General features: G+C 46.6%; 1 protein-coding gene across 3 annotated transcripts in view; it reads left to right on the forward strand.

Annotated features, from left to right (window-relative positions):
• Window positions 1-18,721, forward strand: part of DAB2 (DAB adaptor protein 2) — a 41,179-nt gene extending 22,458 nt beyond the window's left edge. The window contains exons 4-15 of one of the 3 annotated variants that reach the window (XM_035100493.2): window positions 284-382; window positions 1,842-1,973; window positions 3,737-3,820; window positions 5,954-5,980; window positions 6,154-6,201; window positions 6,535-6,597; window positions 9,032-9,685; window positions 10,582-10,732; window positions 12,509-13,048; window positions 13,927-14,039; window positions 15,025-15,099; window positions 18,521-18,721. In XM_035100493.2, coding sequence (XP_034956384.2) covers window positions 284-382; window positions 1,842-1,973; window positions 3,737-3,820; window positions 5,954-5,980; window positions 6,154-6,201; window positions 6,535-6,597; window positions 9,032-9,685; window positions 10,582-10,732; window positions 12,509-13,048; window positions 13,927-14,039; window positions 15,025-15,090 — 1,977 coding nt within the window. In that variant the 3' untranslated portion in view covers window positions 15,091-15,099; window positions 18,521-18,721. The remainder of the gene's footprint in view (window positions 1-283; window positions 383-1,841; window positions 1,974-3,736; window positions 3,821-5,953; window positions 5,981-6,153; window positions 6,202-6,534; window positions 6,598-9,031; window positions 9,686-10,581; window positions 10,733-12,508; window positions 13,049-13,926; window positions 14,040-15,024; window positions 15,100-18,520) is intronic. The other 2 variants (XM_035100489.2, XM_035100494.2) reach the window with 2 other exon arrangements.
• The last annotated feature ends 3,750 nt before the right edge of the window (window positions 18,722-22,471 follow it).

Genomic DNA, 22,471 nt, shown 5'->3' on the forward strand with positions numbered 1-22,471 from the left:
ATCATGCAATAAATCCTAAAATGTGAGGGAACTGGGGAGCAGTATATAACTGGCATTTTCATAACTCAGATATAGGGAAATTCAGATATGCTGAAATGAAGATTGCATTACCCACTGGTCAGTGGCTATATTGGCTAATGGGGAGTTGGAATGTTGGCTAATGGGGAGATGGGAGGGAAATGGATTCCCCATCCCTTATCTTAAGTGATAGCCGTAAGCTGCAATAAGTTTATATTGACAGTACATCTTGAATACCAAAGTGTCTTTGCTGTTCCATTTGTAGGGAATGGCGGTAGCAGCCCGTTCTCAAGGACAGCACAAACAGAAAATATGGGTGAACATCTCTCTTGCTGGGATCAAAGTCATGGATGAGAAGACGGGGGTAAGTTCTGAGGAGGCCAAGCTGAATCCATTAGGAGAAACTGTCTATTCTCAGAAAGAAAGAAAGAAAGAAAGAAAGAAAGAAAGAAAGAAAGAAAGAAAGAAAGAAAGAAAGAAAGAAAGAAAAGTGGGGTCAATCTAACCTAAAACTTGTTGGGGTGAAGAAACTTCTAAAAATGTGCTGAACCCAAACAGCAGCTTTCCCATTGGAGACACTTCAAAGAAATTCAGAAACTGGCCCAGGCCAGTTAAGTTATCCATCTAGTTAATTATCCCTCCAGGTGAAGTATCTCATAATGGACCAAACTCTCGTGCCAAACCTCTAGTGTGGGGACTGTTGCAGCTATTCTAGCAAACCTTGACTCATCTCACAGGTCACTTCAGCCCTATCTAGGAAATTCTGGCTGATGAACACCAAGTGAAAATTTTAATTGGGGCATTCTATTTTTCTTGGGCTAAAAGCTACGTAAGAGACAGGCAGCTTCCAGTCCCTACTGGAGTGTGTGTGTGTGTGTGTGTTTGCGTGTGTGTCAATGACTTCTCCTTAGTGATTACTTCTAAGCTGAAGAGTAAACTTTACCATAAAGCGAAAACTATTGTTAATTTGGGTTTTGCCTGCCGCATAGCAAATTGTCACAACTTGTAAGGTTGCGGATAGGCACTGGTTCATGTGATAGGGCTGGGAGAACGGTCTCTCCATCCTTTTTGTTTGTTTAGTCGTTTACTCGTGTCCGACTCTTCATGACCCCATGGAACAGAGCACGCCAGGCACTCCTGTCTTCCACTGCCTCCCGCAGTTTGGTCAAACTCATGTTTGTAGCTTCGAGAACACTGTCCAACCATCTTGGTTCTCTGTCGTCCCCTTCTCCTAGTGCCCTCCATCTTTCCCAACATCAGGGTCTTTTCCAGGGAGTCTTCTCTTCTCATGAGGTGGCCAAAGTATTGGAGCCTCAGCTTCACGATCTGTCCTTCCAGTGAGCACTCAGGGCTGATTTCCTGAACGCCTTGTACAGAGGCTAAAACATTTGAGCTCTATTGATGCTGATTACTTTGTTGAATGGGGAGTGCTGAAGCAAAAGCAAGCTGGACTGGCAGCAGTCTTTATGGGGAAGTCAAACTTCCAGGGCACATCTAAGACAGTAAAACATGAACAAGTCATTTTTATATCAGTGCTCCCTGCTGCACCATAAAACAGGACTTAGAATCATGGGCTTGGAAGAAGGTCGACTTTGGACTTGGGGTGGAGGATTCTTCACTTGTGTAAGAGCAGTTCATTGGGACCAATGACATAAAAGGGTCATGAACGCTGCTGCAGGTCTTCAAACAGAAGATGGATAGGCGGTTGCTGGGGGATGCTCTGCCTCTGGATTGAGCAAAGGGTGGCCTACAAGACCACCAGTGCAAGGTTTACACATTTTCAAGAGTTAAGTCTGGTACCATGTCATCCCCTTTGATTCCAGGTTATTGAGCATGAGCATCCAGTCAACAAAATATCCTTTATAGCCCGGGATGTGACTGACAACCGTGCCTTTGGCTACGTTTGTGGAGGAGAAGGGCAGCACCAGTTCTTCGCCATCAAAACAGCACAGCAGGTAAAACTTTACATCGTGGGGCTCTATCTTGGGACCAGCGGTGCCGATGTACAGCTCTTCAAAATAGCATTCTGGGTGCATGAACATTCGATGCGGCACAGTACAAAATTGCAAATGGAAGCTGTCGCTCTCTACTTAAATTGCAGGATTGACAAAATTTTCACACAGCGTGCGGTTAAAACTGGGGAATTGGTTGCCACAAGTGTTTTGGCCACCAACTTGGATGGCTTTAACAGAAGCTTAGATGTACTGTTAAATTGCTTATCCAAGGCTTGGCATTTGCTACATATCTAATAGGTTGGAGAAATGTTGAGCAAGACCAGTGTGGTGTAGTGGTTAGAGACTAAGACCTGGGAGACCAGGGTTTAAATTCCCACTTGGTCATGAAGCTCATTGGGTAGCCATGGGCCAATCACCAACTCTCAGCCTGTTTGGGCATTTGTTGTTGTTGTTCTAGTCGTTTAGTCGTGTCCGACTTCGTGACCCCATGGACCAGAGCACGCCAGGCACTCCTCTTCCACTGCCTTCCGCAGTTTGGTCAGACTCATGTTGGTAGCTACAAGAACGCTGTCCAACCATCTCGTTCTGTCATCCCCTTCTCCTAGTGCCCTCAATCTTTCCCAACATCAGGGTCTTTTCCAGGGAGTCTTCTCTTCTCATGGGGCTACCTTTGAAGGTGACTTGGAAACTACAACAAATCCAGAATGCGGCAGCTAGACTGGTAATGGGAGCAGCCGCCGAGACCAAATAACACCGGTCTTGAAAGATCTACATTGGCTCCCAGTACGTTTCCGAGCACAATTCAAAGTGTTGGTGCTGACCTTTAAAGCCCTAAATGGCCTTGATCCAGTATACCTGAAGGAGCGTCTCCACCGCCATCCTTCTGCCCGGACACTGAGGTCCAGCACCGAGGGCCTTCTGGCGGTTCCCTCGTTGCGAGAAGCCAAGTTGCAGGGAACTAGGCAGAGGGCCTTCTCGGTGGTGGCGCCTGCCCTGTGGAACGCCCTCCCAACAGATGTCAAAGAGGAAAACAACTACCAGACTTTTAGAAGACATCTGAAGGCAGCCCTGTTCAGGGAGGCTTTTAATGTTTAATAGATTGTTTTTTATTTTTCTGTTGTAAGCCGCCCAGTGGCTGGGGAAACCCAGCCAGATGGGCGGGGTATAAATAATAAATTATTATTATTATTAGGTGGCCAAAGTATTGGAGCCTCAGCTTCAGGATCTGTCCTTCCAGTGAGCACTCAGGGCTGATTTCCTTCAGAATGGATAGGTTTGATCTTCTTGCAGTCCATGGGGACTCTCAAGAGTCTCCTCCAGCACCATAATTCAAAAGCGTCAATTCTTTGGTCATCAGCCTTTTTCATGGTCCAGCTCTCACTGCCAAACATCACTACTGGGGAAACCATAGCTTTAATTATATGGATCTTTGTTGGCAAGGTGATGTCTCTGCTTTTTAAGATGCTGTCTAGGTTTGTCATTGCTTTTCTCCCAAGAAACAGGCATCTTTTAATTTCATGACTGCTGTCACCATCTGCAGTGATCATGGAGCCCAAGAAAGTAAAATCTAGGGAACTCTAAACACAGCAGGGAATTGGAACACTGGGAGAAAATGCCACTAGTATAGTCCTTGAATTCTGTTCCTTGAATTCTATTCCACTCCATTTGGAAATGAGCTGAACTGTGAATTCTGCCACAAAGTGGAAATCTAAGACCTGTCCATTCACTCACTCACTCACTCACTGCCTGTTACTCTCTTCTAGGCTGAACCTCTAGTAGTAGATCTGAAGGATCTATTCCAAGTAATCTATAACATGAAGAAAAAAGAAGAGGGTGACAAGCAAAAGGTAATGCTGCCTGTTAAGTTTTCAGATTTTGGGGCTGCTCAGTAGCCATACCTAAGATAAATGAAACCTGCTATTGATCTAAAGTGGCATTGACTGAACCATGAACTTGGTTGATCTAAGATAAATCCGACACGGCTGGAAGGAGCCTGTCTAAACTTGGCAATACCACTTACTCCCAGATAAGTCCACTATTCAAGTACAGTCAACAAGGTAAATGGGGTAAAAAGGAAAATGAATTCATCTATTTGGGTTGGAAGATTGGGGAAATATTGCCTAACAGAAAGTAGATTAGTTGGGTGTCATTCTAGAGTGAATATTTTGAGCAATTTTTTTATGTAACCAACAGAAAATCAGAAGTCCTTATTTTCCTTCTCTTCTTTTTCTCTTGTCTTCTATTTTTTTGTTTTCCTGTATTCTCTTTGGCTTTGTTTTTCGTTTTTATGTAAATTAGTTTCTTTTATTTTATTGTACTATGAAAAAGCTTTTTTTAAAAAGGTAATGGTGTAATAATAATATGCAAGTGTCTCTGCGTCCAGTCCTTGTGTCCCTGGGTTTGCGCTACTGCACATGTGCCCCGCGGACACAGGGACTGGACGCAGAGACTGGACGCGCACGCATGCACTCTCTCCCCCCCTGCCTCCCATTTACTTGCGGCCGCCAACCGCCGCTCCTGGCCGGACAGCGCCTCACGGCGCTTGCATGGGGCGGCGCTGCACAGAGGAGAAAGAGGCGAGCGGAACGTGTCAGGGGGAAAGGTCGTGGCACAGCCGAGCTGAGGGAGCGTTTCTTTGTTCGGCCGTCCCACTGCCGGGCCACTTTCAGGGGCGGCGATGTCGCCGCCCTCCTCCCGCCTCCTCTGAGAGAGCGACAGAAGGGAATCGGGGCTGCCGCACCCCGCCAGGTCAGAGGAGGAGGAGGAGGAAGCGGCAACGGCGGCTTCCACGCGGGCTCTGTGATTCCACGTGGGCTCCGTGAGGTGGCTGGAAGGCAGCAGCAGCGCTTCTTTAAAAGGGCTGTTGGTTTATTTATTCCCCGCCTTTTTCCCCTGACAAGGACTCAGCTGACCACTTACCCACCACATCCAAGCAGCTGCTTTTATATTTTGTTGTTGTTGTTTCATTAATTTATACACTGCTTTTTTCCCCTGACCATGTGTCCTCCCGACCTGTGGGGTCTGTGTGTGGTTGGAGATGCCTGGAAAGGAGCACCTTTTTTACAGCAATTAATTATTATTACATTACATATTTATTTGTACTCTGTCTTATTCGCTGTCAGGGATTCAGTTGACCAGTTCTCGATGTTTCACCACATATGTTCTAGCACCCGTTAATTTAACGGGCTAAATGATACTAGTGGTGTAATGATGGCCATTGGAGTTTAAATGCATCAGTAGTTAAACACTGAATCACTGCCAGAGCAGCACCCTGTACCATGGATATAATCACACTAAGACTTGAGTTGAGGAAAATAAGAATGCTGCATTTATTTGAGGAAATACATGCTTGATAAAAAAAAAGAGTGGTTCTGACTAAGTTGGAGAATTCAAGGAGCCATGCTTGGTCTTGCATCTCAGCAGAAGAGACCCAAAAGATGCCTGCTGTTCCAGGGCATAGCTGCCAAGTTTTCACTTTTCTCGTGAGGAAGCATATTCAGCATAAGGGAAAATCCCTGTAAAAAAGGGATAACTTGGCAGCTATGTTCCAGGGTGAGGGTGTAAAAAAGGAAGTAGGAAATGAGGTCAGCAACCCTAAAAGTATCAGTCTAGCCTGAAGGAAATTGAGCCACAGGTTAAAGGACAGACTAGGAAGCTTGGAGGTTCCACAGTCTGCTCCTTCTCATGCAGACAGAGTTGCCTGCAGTGCAATCTGAGTTGCATCTCAGCTGTTCCAACATGTAGTATGATATCCCCCCCCCCTTAAGGGAAGGGACCATAGCTTGATACTGAAGAACATACCTTGCACCAAGCAGATCCCATCCATAAGTTGTGCATGCTCTAGTTCAGGTAGCAGGTGATGGGGCAGACATTGGCCTTGGACAGTGGCTGGGCAGCTGCTGTCCATCAGAGTAAACAGATGGACAAATATATAAAGCTTTTCTATAAATGTTGATGGGGTGATGTCTTTTTTCCCCCAGAATGAAGAGACCAATAAACCTGTCGAGGTAAGAAACAAATAAGTCTTTAGGCCTGAAAAACCAAATGCAATTGCCTGTTAGACTTTTAAGTACATTCGCTGCTTACAAACAGTATGAAAATGGAGGAAAGCTTATTCTTATTGAGTATCTGTGTAGCAGAGACCAAAAACCTGACACACTCTCTCTCTCTTTTGTTCCAGAATGGCAGTGATGAAACAGCTACTGAACGAGCCGACAAAATGAAGCTGGTATGTGATTTCTTTTTTCTTCATGGGACCAGGGGGGAATCCATGTGGTTTCCCGATAGTCACCCATCCAGGCTTTGACCAGCTCTGGTTGACTTCAGCAAAATAGTGGCCTCTTCTGCTTTGAGACCACACCCAAGGTCCCTAGAGAGGTTTCACACACACATAGTAGCAGTGAAGCTGGTGCAGATTACTTTCCGTGAGCAAACTGAACTACTACAGAGAAGTAGACCACAGAAACTTGGGCTTCCAAGCATGCTCTTGGTTAGACTCGAATGACCTTGTAGGCTGAGGTGTATGATAGATTTTAATTTTCTGTCCATTTCATTCTTAAAGGGTATGGAGCAGATGGATCTGTTTGGAGACATGTCTACACCTCCTGACCTGAACAGCCCCTCAGTGAGTAGTAAAGACGTGGCTTTGTGCTGTTGGTGAGAGAGCCTTTTAAAAGGACTTAATGGTAGGAGGAATCTTCTAAGAACTGACCTGTCTTGGATGCTTAGGGGTGGTTTCAGATGAGCAGTTGACTACCTATCCATATGATGGAACTTTTCCATATATAAATGGGAACACAGTCCCACCCCCAGAGTAAAGGTTAAGGTACCCCTGACTGTTGGGTCCAGTCGCAGACAGCTCTGGGGTTGCGACGCTCATCTCGCTCTATAGTAATAATAATAATAATAATTTCTTATTTATACCCCGCCCATCTGGCTGGGTTTCCCCAGCCACTCTGGGCGGCTTACAACAGAATATTAAAATACAATAATCTATTAAACATTAAAAGCCTCCCTAAACAGGGCTGCCTTCAGGATGTCTTCTAAAAATCTGGTAGCTGTTTTTTCTCTTTGACATCTGTTGGGAGGGCGTTCCACAGGGCAGGCGCCACCACCGAGAAGGCTCTCTGCCTAGTTCCCTGCAACTTGGCTTCTCGCAACGAGGGAACCGTCAGAAGGCCCTCGGTGCTGGACCTCAGTGTCCGGGCAGAACAATGGGGGTGGAGATGTTCCTTCAGGTATACAGGATCGAGGCCATTTAGGGCTTTAAAGGTCAGCACCAACACTTTGAACTGTGCTTGGAAACGTACTGGGAGCCAATGTAGATCTTTCAAGACAGGTGTTATGTGGTCTCGGCGGCCGCTCCCAGTCACCAGTCTAGCTGCCGCATTCTGGATTAGTTGTAGTTTCTGGGTCACCTTCAAAGGTAGCCCCATGTAGAGCGCATTGCAGTAGTCCAAGCGGGAGATAACCAGAGCATGCACCACTCTGGCGAGACAGTCTGCAGGCAGGTAGGGTCTCAGCCTGCGTACCAGATGGAGCTGATAGACAGCTGCCCTGGACACAGAATTGACCTGCACCTCCATGGACAGCTGTGAGTCCAGAATGACTCCCAGGCTGTGCACCTGGTCCTTCAGAGGCACAGTTACCCCATTCAGGACCAGGGAGTCCTCCACACCTGCCCACCTCCTGTCCCCCACAAACAGCACTTCTGTCTTGTCAGGATTCAACCTATAGGCCGAGGGAGCCAGCATTTGTCCATAGACAGCTTCCAGGTCATGTGGCCAGCATGACTAGCCGCTTCTGGCGAACCAGAGCAGCGCATGGAAACGGCATTTACCTTCCCGCTGTAGCAGTTCCTATTTATCTACTTGCACTTCAACGTGCTTTCGAACTGCTAGGTTATCAGGAGCAGGGGCCGAGCAATGGGAGCTCACTCCGTCACGGGGATTCGAACCGCCGACCTTCTGATGGGCAAGCCCAAGGCTCTGTGGTTTAGACCACAGCGCCACCCGCGTCCCCACCCCCAGAGTAAGGTGCATGAAATTGGGCCCGTTGCCCATTTGTACCTCTTAGGAGTTGCCATGTTGTCAGGATGGCATTGGCTTAGTGGAGGGGTAGCTGAAATGGTACCCTTCAACTCTGACCGTTGGCCATGCTTACTGTGACTGGTGGGGAGTATCTGGAGGGCACCATACGTGTTACCTTGGTTTAGTAGAAGAGAATAATATGCTTTAGAGATTGGCTCAGCCATACTAAATACACTATTCGGGGATTCGAACACTGCCACCAGAATCAAAGCTGTGAATCAATAATCTATTAAACATTAAAAGCTTCTCTGAACAGGGCTGCCTTCAGATGTCTTCTAAAAGTCTGGTAGTTTTCCTCTTTGACATCAAGCTGGATCAGCAAGCTTGCATTGGGACAGAGAATATATGCAAAAGTACAATATGATTCTCTAAGATATTCCAAGCAAGGGTTGAGAAGGAAACTAGAAGCAAGAAGCACTGATAATCCTGCTTGGATTTAAGTGACCACAATTGCCTCCATGTTCAGGTTTCCTAGTCAGATGCCTTTGGGAAGATTGCAACTCTTGGGCGCAAGTACTTGTGGTTTTTCCAGACAGGCCACCATGGCATTAGGGGTCCTATCCATGAGGAGGAGGAAGTTGATATCTGGGGCTACCCCCTGGGCTGAACCTAAATTCAAAGGTAGGCCCATGGGGGTTGGCCAAGAGCAGACTCTGGTTAGTGGTTTCCATTTGCTCTAATGGACCAGACTCCACTCAGCATTGTGTAAACATTCTCCCTTTACCACAACTTCAGAATTGATGCTCCTGATCTTCAAATCTCCTGGTTGATTGTTCAATAAGTGCACAAAATTCACTATAGGATTACCTATCAAATGCGGGGACACAATGTGTGTTTCTTATTTTAAGAATTGCTGGAGTTCATTGTCATTCTGCTTGCTCTGTGATTTTTAATAAGCACATGAGACTCTCTTGCACATTGTCTACAGTGTCTCTTCTGCTAATCAGTCTTCTCTCTCAAACCTAATAGGAGGAGGATAAAGAGATCCTGTTAGTGGATTTAAATTCTGAAATTGAGGCCCCTCCGACTTCTCTCAAAGAGGAGGATATTTTCTTGAATGACATCACGCCTCCCCTACCACTGTCCAAGCTGCAGCCACCTTTCTTGCCTGACAATGCTTTCTCTGCAAATCTCAGCTTCTTCCCCACCCCAAATCCCGACCCTTTCAGGGATGACCCTTTCACGCATCCCGACCAATTGGCGCAGCCCCCAATTGATTCTTCTCTGAAGCCTCCCAGCCAGAAGATGGGAAGTGTTGTGACTAGCCCCATGGGGAGCGGTGGTATGAATGGGGATGTAGACTACTTTGGGCAAGAGTTTGACCAGATCTCCAACCGAACTGGCAAGCAGGAAATGCCGGCCAGCCAGTGGCTGCTTGAGAGTAAGCCTGTCCAACTAGCTGCGAGGACTCCAAATGGGGTGCCGGAGAGAGAACAGAACGGCTTCCCTGCCGCCGCATCCCCAGTAAATGTCTTTCTGGAGAGCTCTTCCAAAGGATTACCGGTGCAAAACGGATTACGGCTAGACTCCGATAGCAACGGCCAATTGATGTCGCATGACTCTATCACGATTAGCCCACCTCCCCAAAGCACCAAGCCAGGAAGAGGAAGGAGGACTGTAAAGGTGAACAAAAGTGCATGCACAGAGTGGTGACATGCATGTTTTCCTTCTTGGACTAGGTGAAGGGATTTCCCTCCCCCTTCTTCAACAAAACCTCTGCTGGCAGAGAACTAGCTTGCCTTCGGTCCTCTTATAAGCTGTCGGCCATAGCCATAGCAAACCTTAAACCCTGTGGCTTGGCTTTCTGTGTACATCAATCATTCTTTCTAATCCTAACTTTCCTCTCTCCTCCTAATGCTGCCATGTCTCTGTAGCTCCGGTAAGTAAGACGCTTAAACTCCTAATGCATGTGTTGAATGTAGTTTTGGGGAGATCACTGGTGTAGTTCAGGAACAAGGTGTCGAGGCGTTGCATCGGCCTTGCAATATAAAATACCTCTATTTGGCGGCAGCCCTTCTTGGTTGCTATTGTACAGAACTGACAGAGAATACTGTCGATCAAAGGGGGGTAACTTGTTGCCCTCCAGATGCCGCTCGACTACAAAACCCATTGTCCCTGACCCTGGGCCTGATGGGTGTTGGAGTCTAAAACAGTGTTTCCCAACCTTGTGCCTCCAGATGTTTTGGGACTACAACTCCCATCATCCCTAGCTAGCAAGACCAGTGGTCAGGAATGATGGGAATTGTAGTCCGAAAACAGCTGGAGGCACAAGGTTGGGAAACACTGGTCTAAAACATCCAACAGGTTCTCCATCGCTGCTGTAGATGGAAGCCCACACTCGCCTTTATTGAGAATCAATTTAACCATAGCCTTAGATGCACACTATAGGATTCTTCAGCCTATGGGGCAGTTTGGGGGAGGGGTTGTAGTGCTTGTAATAGCAATCTGGGCAATGTTTAACTTCCTGTACATATATAACCATTGTGCCTGATGTGTCTTCCCCACCAACACATTTCCAGGGTTCAGCCAGTAGTGACCTGTTTGGCTCAGGCATCTTTGCTCCTGCAACAAACACTCTGACAACTGCAGCGCCGTCTCCACCTGCCCAGACCAACCCTCTAGACCTCTTCAACACTAGCGCTCCTGCAGCAGCACCCATGCCTGTACTAGGTTAGTAAAGCCTCTTCTTTCCTTGAGGCAGGGATGGGGAAATCCTGTCCTCGGACTACAAGTCCCACGAGCACCAGTCTGTGTGGCCACCAGTGGGTTGGGGACAATGTGGGGTTGTGGTCCCAACATCTGGAAGGCCATAGGTTTCCCCACCCGTGGTTTAAGCTTCTTAGGTGATACACTTTATAAGCTGAGTTGTAGAATTTCTGAAGGTTAAAAAAAAAAACCCCAAAAACTATCATAATTCTAGGGCATGATTTAAGTCCTGTAGAGACACTTGGGGGCAGACGTACTGGTAAGCTCACAGAAAACTGGGCTCAGGGAGTGTGCTATCCGCCAACCCCAACAAATTGGCCCCACTGGGGGCGAAACAGCAGCCTCTCAACTGCCTGGACTGCCAGGGCAAAACGGGGATAGAACGCTGGCACCCTGTCTTCTTTATACAGTGGTGCCTCAACTTACAAAGGTGCCTTCGGAACGGATTAAATTCGTAAGTCGAAAAATTCGTAAGTCGAAAAGCACCATTGGAAACGCGATTTCCCATAGGAATACATTGGAAACGGAAAAATTCGTAAGTCGAAGCAACCCTATCTAAAACCGCCGCGGTTTCCCCTCGGATGTCGAGACATTTGTAAGCGCGCGGTCATTACCTCCATTCGTAAGTCGAAAAATTCAGTTGTCGAGTCGTTCGTAAGTCGAGGTACCACTGTAACTTCATACGTAGGTTCATCAGCACCTCACAGCTACCAGGAACATCATTGAACTTCTTGAATCTTCTTGAACTTATTTAAAAAAACGAAAAAATGAAAAACCGAGTCAAGAATTTGTAAGACCTTAGTAAAATCTGATATTGCAAGTTCACTTTATTTTAGGAAGTTTGTAAGTTTTCATGGCACTTCGTAAGTGTCTCTTTCTCACAAATTTGATAAATGGTGTAAAATTATTTGTGAACAACTGTGTGAATATTTGTCGCCAACATGCTGTACTATTGTCTGTAATTGCATTAGGGCAAAGTAACTGCCTGTTGGTTCCAGAAGATACAGCTACTATTGGTTCATTTAAGCTGCTGTATTTGGATCCTCTGTCTTATTCGTTTCCTCCAAAAGGCAGCACTGTGATTGTCTGATATTGTTCCCCCCAAAATGTATCCCTTTCTAGCTAGTCCCCTGTCCCTATAAATGTAGCTTTCCTCTCCTCAGAGCTGTCTTGTTTGCTTTAATAAAGAAGTGTTACTAGAGAACTGTCTCCAGCATATTATGTCAAGAGAGCTGAAATCACGAACCCAACGTCACAACAGTAGTAGTAATTTCTTATACCCCACCCATCTGGCCGGGTCTGCCCAGCCATTCTGGGTGGCTCCCAGAAGAATATTAAAAACAAAATAAAACATCAAACATCAAATACTTCCCTAAACAGGGCTACCTTCAGAGATGTCTTATAAAAGTCAGTTGTTTATTTCCTTGGCATCTGATGGGAGGGTGTTCCACAGGGCGGGTGCCACTACCAAGAAGGCCCTCTGCCTGGTTCCCTGTAACCTCACTTCTCGCAGGGAGGGAACCGCCAGAAGGCCTTCGGCGCTGGACCTCAGTCTGAACGATGGGCATGGAGACGCTCCTTCAGTTATACTGGGCTGAGGCTGTTTAGGGCTTTAAAGGTCAGCACCAAGACTTTGAATTGTGCTTGGAAACGTGTTTTTTTTTTCAACTAGGGGTGTTTGTGGAGTTGCCTGATGAGAGAGCAGCATAATCTATTGATGTGTGGCCTTTTTCTCCCCAGGTGGCCTGCCCGCAACTGCTTCTCCAACACCAGCGTGGGGTCCCCAGCCTGCGATCTTCAACCAGCCGCCTTCAGCCTTTCCTGGATCTGTTCTGGGTGTTCAGCCAGCAAGCTTCCCTCAGCCTCTTGGCTTTGACGCTGCTCCACAAGCTCCCAGCTGGAGTCAGCCGCCTTTGTCCTTGGGAGCCCCGATCCAGGCTCCAGCTCCCGACCTCTGGGGTCAGCCTGTACGGGTTCCTCCTCCTCCTAATGCGTGGGTCCAGCCCTCCAGCGCCGGGAACCCTTTCCAGCCCGCCATATTCCCACCTCCGCTCGCAGCCCAGGGCCCCTCTCTGTTGCCTGCTCGAAGTCCTCCTCAGTTGCCTCCCAGAACTGCACCTCAGAAGGAGTTGCCCAAGAAGGAAAGTGACGCCTTCACTGCCTTGGATCCGCTCGGCGATAAGGAAATAAAGGATGTGAAAGCCATGTTTAAAGACTTCCAGCTGGCAAAGCTGCCCGCCGTGCCTGTGAGGAGGGCAGAGCAGCAGCAGCAACAACAAGGTCTGTCGGAAGCTTCTGGAGCCTTTGCCAGTTATTTCACTAACAAAGTAGGGGTTCCTCAAGAGTTGGCTGACCACGATGACTTTGAAGCTAGCTGGCTGGCTACAAAAACTGGTGGTAAATCTGCTATATTCCTTGAGGGAACCTTAAAGTGGTGACCTTTCTCCCCCGCTCGCAGAAGGCGCATACAGTGGAACTTTGGTTGTCGAACGTAATCCGTTCCCGAAGACAGTTCTACTTCTGAAACATTTGACAACCGAGGCACAAAAGGCTGTCGGCAATTTCCATGGAGAAAATTGCAAAACACGCAGTGGAAGCCATTTGGCTTCAGAGGCGCGTTTAAAAAACGGAAGCGTTCGATTTTCGGTATTTGGCTTCCAAAACGTTTGGCTTCCGAAATGCTCGAAAACCGAGGTTCCACTGTATTTTAGTGGACATGATGCATATTTTTAAGTAGTCTCTGGGGCAGGTGGATGTGTGCTTTAACCTGGGGTGGGCAGATGGTTAGGGTCTTCTTTTGGGGCCCGTGGGCACATTTGGAAACTAGAGGAACAATTGTGGGTGCCATGCTACACCACAATGAAGTAGGAAGCTTGCTTCAGTGACTAATGTCAGGGTGATGATGGTAAGAGGACTTTATGGGCCCCAGAGAAGGCCTCTGTGGGCATAGTCCAGCTGCTTAAGAAGCCTTGCCTCTGAATTCTGTCCATGTGTAAACTAAATGGTGATGTCTAGTGATATACCTGCAATGGGTGCCCTCAGCAGAAAATCGCAGCGCTTGGTGCCAAGTTTGGCTGTGTTTGCTGTGTTATGTGAAATGGGTGGCTTACTGTGTCTTTCAAGTGGTGGTTTAAAAATAAGCCTGTTCTGTATTGCAGTGCCGCCAAATCCTGTTCTCAGGCCAAACGCTGTGCCACCTGCCAGGCCTGCTGAAGACTTGTTTGAAAACCCTTTCAAGACAGACCCTTTCGCTGTTCCATCGCTAAACTCGGTAAGTGGCAGAGCAAACTCCACTTCTATCTATCCGTGGCTGTAAATGTGTTGGCCGTAAATTATGGACCACTTCTTTCGCCAGAGTTGAAGCACCCCTGGGGTCCTATTGCCTTCTAATGAAAGCTGGCATTGTCCCCGGTTAACGCTCCCAAGTGCAGGTGGCTGGATAACTGTAAAATTGTCCATCTTGGCCCCTTACTATTCGAACATGACTGCATGATCAAAAGTGTTTATAGGGTAGCTTAAAGCTGGCGATCTGTACAGATAAGAGTGTGTTAATGCCAGCCCTATGGCTTATTCATTGAAGGCTCCATGCATTTATTTTTTAAAAGAGGACGGGGGTCATGCTAGGACAGGGCCTATCAAGCACCCTTCGACCTGTGGTTAGAATGGAAAGCACACTCAAGCAACATGCTTGTTAGCTATCAGCCTACCAACTGCACTGATCCTTGACCAAAATAATTGGCAGGGGTTGTATGTTTGCATAATTCAGCAACACTTTGCTGTAAGACCAAAACACCATAGTATATGGTGCCACATTAGAAGCACTGTGCATTCTTTTCCCTCCACCCCACCCCCCTCTCTCTCTGTGTGTGTGTGTACACACACACACACACACACAATAATGCAATACCCAATCAGGCCCTTCACCTTGGAGGGTGTGGGAGTATAGTTTCTGAAGGTGCCTTGAACGGAACTGTTGCCTGCATCGCCCGTCACCTGCAAGAGATCTGTACTCTAGATATTTCAGTTGGCGATGGGGGTTGATGTCCCAACCACAACTCTCACTTAAGAAGCATGAGCTGCCTCTGAACAAGCTGCTGCAACCTTACTGGATGTGAGAAGCTTAGATCCTGTAGACCAAATAAGATAATTGGCCAACTCGACCCAGCTAGCAAGCATAGGATATTCAAGTATTTGCAGCTTGCCTGCAAAAAATACTTCCCAATTATGCATAAATAAAGCAGTCTCCTTCTTTCTAGACTGCCGTGCAGCACCAGCTGGCTTCTGCTCCGTTTGGCGATCCTTTTGGAAACCCGTTTGCGTAAGCTTGATAGGTAAGTGTCTCTTAGAGGCGTGGCAGTTGACCCTGAACCTGACACAATCTAAAAAGGCAAAACGGGGGTCATGCTAGGACAGGGGTAGGCGACCTAAGACCCGTGGGCCAGATGTGGCCCAATAGCTTTCTCAATCCGGCCTGCAGACGGTTCGGGAATCGGCGTGTTTTTTACATGAGTAGAATGTGTGCTTTTATTTAAAATGCATCTCTGGGTTATTTGTGGGGCATAGGAATTCATTCATTTTTCTCTTCAAAATATAGTCCGGCCCACCACATGTGAGGGATGGTGGACCGGCCCACAGCTGAAAAGGGTTGCTGACCCCTGTGCTAGGAGGTAAAAGAGGCAACTGTGTGGAGAATCAATGTGGTTTTGTGGTTGGAGTGTTGAGCTTAGGACCTGGGAGACCAGGATTCAAACCACCACTCAAGCCATGAAGTCATCTCCAGGGTAACTATCTGTTAACCTGACCTACCTCATAAGGTTGATGTGAGGATAAAATGGAGAGTGGGATGATGCCTGCATGCCACCTTGAGCTCCTTGTAGAAAAGGTGGGATCTTAATGTACTAATAAATAAATAAAAATTGTTCCGACTGGCTTGAGCCGAAGGGCCAAACTACAGTTACACTAATACAGCCTTCCCAAACCTATTACCTACATTCCAGTTGTGTTGGACTACAACTCCCATCAGCCCAGGCAAGCACAGATGGGAGTTGTAGTCCAAAATACCTTTCTTTCTTTTTTTGCAAAGTGTGGGGTGCTATATACAGGTGAAACTCGGAAAATTAGAATATCGTCAAAAAGTGCCTTTATTTCAGTAATGCAACGTAATTATAATTTAATTATAATTAAATTGTAATTAATTATAATTAATTGACCCGCCTAACCAAATAATTACAATTACAACAAAGATTTGACATATCTTGCTTTGCATGTCATGCATCTATCTCCTATATTGGTTTCACCTTTTAAGTTGCATTACTGAAATAAATGCACTTTTCGACGATATTCTAATTTTCCGAGTTTCACCTGTAAGCACATTCCTCTTCCACCAGATGCTGCCAATCTGGATTGTAGCTCCCATGCCTGGGAGTTTCTCACACTGGATAAAATTACAGCTTGCCGCTGCAAAAGCAGGTACAGGGGTCCCAATCAAAAGCAAATGCTTAAAGCCCCTTACCCCACAATGTGGTTCTCATGCTGGCTAGTTATGAAAGCAACCTTTTTTTACTTAAATTCTGTTAAGCTGCCCTTCAGTGAGAGTTATGGAGTAGTGTAGAAAAGTATGAAAAATAATAATTCACACAATGTATTGATAGCTTAAAGCTGGCAGACTTAAACATGGTGAACTACAAGAAATAATAAAATAAAACCATAACAACTAAAATAAGACTAGAACGAACAAAAATAATCTAAAACCTAAAATTCCAAGAATACCTAAGCCAAATAGACACTGCTTTGTAAAGGCCTTCTCTGTTGCAGGAAACAGAAGCTTATGTTTCCTAGAAAGTGTTCTTGGAGCAAGGATTCTCCAGAAGATCTTAAAACACAGACAGGCTAGTGTGAAGAGCTGCTCCTTCAGTAATTTGGTGTTGTGTCATTTAGGGCTTTGTAAATGTTGGGGCCATGAGCTCCTTACATTGCACACAGATGTGAACAGGCTACCAAAGTCACAACTCTGGCTGTACCAATGGACATTCTAGTGGTTGAGTCCTGCACTAAGGGGCAGTCCCAAAGCTTTACAGAAAACCAGCTGTGATGTCATTGGAGCATGGAGCTGTGGTTTAGGTTACGCCATCCACAAATGGTGGTAGCAGGCAAGCCGGTTCAGCTCGTAAAGGATCAAGAAGCACCCAGAACAAAATACGCATACTGCATTGGTGGGGAGTAAGCCTTGCCCAGAGTGGGATGGACACCAGTTTTGGCCCTTAATGTTGGCTCAGTAGGGATATGGTGCTAAGTAAGGAGATGGCTATTAGCTCAGAAGATCTGCTTCACATGTGAATGATCTTTGGGTAGGCCTGGAAAAGATTCTTTCCTGGAAACCTAGAGGGCAGCTGCCAGACAGTGTAGAATATACTGCACTATCTGGACTAATGGTGGTATTATTTATACATACATACATACATACATACATACATACATACATACATACATACATACATACCCCGCCCATCTGGCTGGGTTTCCCCAGCCACTCTGGGCGGCTCCCAACAGAATATTAAAAACATAAAACTTCCTGATACAGGGCTGCCTTCAGATGTCTTCTAAAAGTCAGATAGTTGTTTATTTCCTCGACATCTGATGGAAGGGCGTTCCACAGGGCGGGTGCCACTACCAAGAAGGCCCTCTGCCTCTTTCCCTGTAACCTCACTTCTCACAGAATGATGGGGGTGGAGACCATACCTGCCAAGTCTCCCGCTGAAAAATGCAGGATCAGCAGCGGTGCAGCACCGGACGTTGCGTAGAAGCCACTTCCGGGCCGCTCTTCCCATGTGTGGGCACTGGAAATCGGGCAGAGCGGCACCGGAAGTCACTTCTACGCATGCCCGGTGGCCATCTTGGTGGTGGCCACATGGCGGCAACCACCACCAAGATGGCCGCCACCATGCGGCCACCACCAAGATAGCTGCCGGGCATGCATAGAAGCGACTTCCGGTGCCGCTCTGCCCGATTTCCGGTGCCCACACATGGGAAGAGCGGCACCCAAAATGGAGGCTCCCTGGCAGGTAGGAAATCTGGGGAAAATTTCCAGGATTTTTCTCCATTTGGGAGAACAGCGGGAAATGGATTAAAATCTGGGGGTTTCCCACGAAAACGGGATACTTGGCAGCTAAGGGTGGAGACGCTCCTTCAGGTATACTGGGCCGAGGCCATTTAGGGCTTTGAAGATCAGCACCAACATTTTGAATTGTGCTCGGAAGCATACTGGGAGCCAATGTAGGTCTTTCAGGACTGGAGTTATATGGTCTTGGCGGCCACTCCCAGTCATGCTGCTTAAGTATCTTCCTACATACCAGTTACAGTCCTAACAGCATTCAGTGCTATCTTCATACCAGCCATTTACAGTTACAGGTAGGTAGCCGTGTTGGTCTGAGTCGAAGCAAAATAAAAAAACTCCTTCAGTAGCACCTTAAAGACCAACTAAGTTTATATTTTGGTATGAGCTTTCGTGTGCATGCACACTTCTTCAGATACACTAGAAACAGAAGTGTCAGACCCTATATATATACAGAGGGTGGTGGGGGTGGGTGGGAATGGGTGATGGGCTGAACTATATTCTGAACCACATGGTCCAAAAGGAACCCCAGCAAAAAATAGTGATGGTAAAGACTAAATATTTGCATGATGATAATGCTATATTGCCTCCCATTAGCACATCCCATTATTAACCCATTACTTTTCAATGGTTCCACACAGCAAACCCCAAGAGAGCAAGTTCCATGTGACTCAGCCCAGTGGTGCTAACCATCTCCCCCTCGTTCTCTTGACCCAGGAATGAATGCAAACCAGCACAGGAATAGCTGGACTGCCCATGGTGCAAGGATGTGATGAATAACTGGATACCCTCCCCTGTTACTGTCTTCACTCTGCATGCATTATCTGCCTCATTCTTCGCCATCCACGTTTGGAATGCAGTTCGGTGCAATGAGTCCTTGGATTGTAGCCACCGGAAGCCGAGGAAGGAATCTGCTAGAGACCAAACTGGAACGGGTGGCGAACTTCAGCCCAAGTGGATTTAAGTAACTGAACACTGTGGTGTGTCTCCTAGGCCTTCACCCAACTTCACTTTTTGTCAAGGCTTGGATGCCCTTGGCTGTAAATGGGGCTTTCTACTGAACTTCCTTCTAGGATGAGAAACTGCACAGACTAGTATTCACCTCCACACAAGGGGAAAGAACCGTGATATGAATTCGCAGCACTGAGTCACCTAGAACATAAAATGGTCTCTTGTACGTCTCCCAGCCTTAACTGCAAGCTTTAAAAACTGGACAGAGCTCAATTTCACACCCTCTCTGCTTTCCAGCAATGTCAAAGTGAAAGCATGTTTGAATTGTTATGAAGAATCGTTCAATACCACCTTTGACTTGTAATGGGAAGGTTCCAAAAGTGTAATGACTGACTCTTAATGTCCATGCAGGTTGGCTGTGGTCATAGTCGAGAGACACACAGGCAACACATTGGAAGTGATTTTTTTAAATGCATCTAGTGTGTTGACTGTTGTGACCCTCTAGCAAGATTCTCCAAATCAGGGTTGAAAAAAGGATGGATGCAGAAATAGATGGGTGTCCTTTAAAGAAGGGGGCGGGTCCTGTGAATGTACTATCACTTGTGAAAATCGAAAAAGCAACTGTACTTGGAGCAAAGCAAAAATTGCAATCATGCCAATCAAGGTATAGTATAGCTAGAACTCTATGCAGAGTGACAATGCATTAAAACGAGGGGCGTAATAACAAACCGAGCAGAACTGATGCAAGAGCATTGTGTGTGTGTCTCCTTTACAGCGTTTATCAGTGCAAACTTGAAAATGGTATCCATGTTTAAATGGCTAGATAAATGCATAATGGGAGATCTGCTTTCTAGTAAACACTGTGCCTGTAGTGACCCCTTCTGCCGGGTGAGTTATGCAAATCTGCTCTGTACATATCCTACTGCACTTTCCCTATAATGAAAAACAAAGCTATCAATTTATGTGTTTGTCTCCGACTGGAAATGTAGGAATTTTTTTGGATTGTGTTACATTGTAAAAAGTAGTCAAATACTCTGACAATTAAATGTAACTTCATTTCAAAAGCGGCCTCTGCCTCAAGGGAGTTTGGTGGAAACTTTTAACACGGTTTTCCAGAAGCACGACTCTTTTGCTTTCATATGATAGACTCAGGTTGCCCGAGTAAAACTGCTAAGCCATTGAACAGGTGTGTAAAAGCATTTGTAACTAGAAGCTTAGGGCCCTTGAATCGCCTAGAATGGAGACCCACATTGATAGAGTACTGCTTCCCTCAGTGCACTGGTCTGCAACTTAGGCGGGCGCAGCGTGTCAAATCATAAGCCAATTTTCTGGGACCAGGGCACATTTGGAACATTTGGAAAAATTGTGGGTGCCAGCCATAAAGTGGCTGCTCTAGTGAAATGCCACTACACAAAATGGCCATCCCACTTTACCATGTCAAAACTTGGAACATACGTCTTCTGGGATGCACTCCTGGGTGAGTCACATGACCTGTGCCATGATCCCACTCCCCCTTCCAAAAAAAAGCACTTTTTCAGGGCGAGAGCAGGGTGTGAGAGCACGGCACCAAAAATCGCCTCCATGATCTTGTGAGAAAAGGGGGATGTCCTGTTTTTTCCAGGACATTTGGCGGGTATGTGCTCCTCACTAGCCACCTGCCCAGTTAGGGTGGGAGTGCACCTACATCGGCCACTGCCATTCATGGGGGAAGCTCCTTGCATCTCTCTGTTGCTAAAGAATGGGTGGGACACTGAGCTAAGCCACCTAGAGCAAAATATACATTGGGGGGCTTACTTTCGTCAGAATTTAATATACACTTCCAGAGTTAACACCAAATTCACTACTTCTGGTAAATGAGTCACCATAGCTGCTAGGGGGCCTTGAAAATTTGGGCCCCAGGCCTTTTAGATTCGTCTCGCCATGTACTATCTGAAACCAAAGGAGTGCATTAGTTGCCATATGTGAAATATATTGGCATTATTTTTAACTCTCCTACCCCACTGTTAGGGGTTCGTTCCCAGCTCCTGCCCACCTAGCAATTCAAAAGCACGTCAGAGTGCAAGTAGATAAATAGGTACTGTTCCGGCGGGAAGGTAAACAGCGTTTTTGTGCACTGCTCTGGTTCACCAGAAGCAGCTTAGTCATGCTGGCCACATGACCCGGAAGCTGTAGGCCAGCTCCCTCGGCCAGTAAAGCGAGATGAGCGCCGCAACCCCAGAGTCGGTCACGACTCGACCTAATGGTCAGAGGTCCCTTTACCTTTACCTTTATCCCACTATTGGGGTCCAAAGAACATTGGATGCAGTCCACAGGATGCTGGGAAATAGTCTGTATGCGGGCTTAATTGACAGCAGCAATATGTCGCTATTGAAAATATGACTCTCAACTAGGTTCTTGCTGCTGCCTCAAACTTGGGGTAAAGGCTTGCAACATAGCTGGTGGTACAACAGTTAATATTTGGCTTTGACACCCGTGTGTTATGTGCACCAAGATTGTAGTCCATCAACAACTGGAGGGCACCAGGTTGGCAAAGGTCGGTCTACACAGCTTTGCATACAAAGATCCCTGGCATCTCCTTGGGGAAAAGGGCTGCCCTCTGAAACCACGGACAGCTACCGCCAGTCAATGGAGATAATATAATGCTGGATAGATTTAATAGTCTAGCCTGGTAGAAATTGGCTTCCTATGCACTGCCAGACTGGTAGTAATTCACTGGGCTCTCAGCTAAGGGATCTACTATCTGATCCTTTCAACTGGAGATATTGGCAATTGCATTTTGATTGTGTGTGTGTGTAAACCAGATTTAACCCACGGCTGTGCCAAAGTTCTTTCCCACTATGGCTGTGGGAATCACAAGCTTCTCTTTTTGAAGCATGTTTCCTGAGTACCCTGCACTGTTAGGGCAGGTGAGGAGGGAATCCCCTTCTGCCCCAAAAGCTTCGTTCTAAGCTACAAAAAATGTGTTTGAAGTTGCTTCCCCAGCTACCGAGTTCAGGATGAAATAAATGCCACAGCCAGCTAGTAAATGTTTAATTTTTCTTTTGATTGGACATGGATTGCTAAAGAATCAAATGTCCCTCTGTATCTTTGAAAAGTAAACAATCTTACTCCAAACAAGGGCATATTTAAAAGGAACTTTGTCGAACCTTCTGCACAATCAAGTTGAGCTTAAGATTACTGCAGAACTATTCCTGCAGAAGTATGCAGCTGTGGCACTGGCTCAGAAGGGAAGCCAGATCTTGCAGTGCCTTGAACTAACTCTAATCTCTGCTGCCTGATACTATGCGATGGATGTATGGCAGGCTTCTTCAGACTTTGCCCTCCAGATGTTTTTGGCCTACAACTCCCATGATCCCTAGCTAGCAAGACCAGTGGTCAGGGATGGTGGGAACTGTAGTCTCAAAACATTTGGAGGGCTGAGGTTGAGGAAGCCTGGTTTATAGCATCTCAAATGTGTTCTCATTGGCCTCTGTGCCACGTACAACTCATCTTGAATCAAGCAACTGCACGGATCCTGCTCAGCGATGCTACAACCTCCACCAACCTAACCTGCCCACCCTCTTTGGGAGGGTGAATATTCCACTAACCGTGGCCTGTTCTGATGTCTGGTTTCAGCATTTGTGTAACTCTGGAAGTGTATA

Source organism: Zootoca vivipara, chromosome 11, assembly GCF_963506605.1.
Source record: "Zootoca vivipara chromosome 11, rZooViv1.1, whole genome shotgun sequence".
NCBI lineage: Eukaryota > Metazoa > Chordata > Lepidosauria > Squamata > Lacertidae > Zootoca > Zootoca vivipara.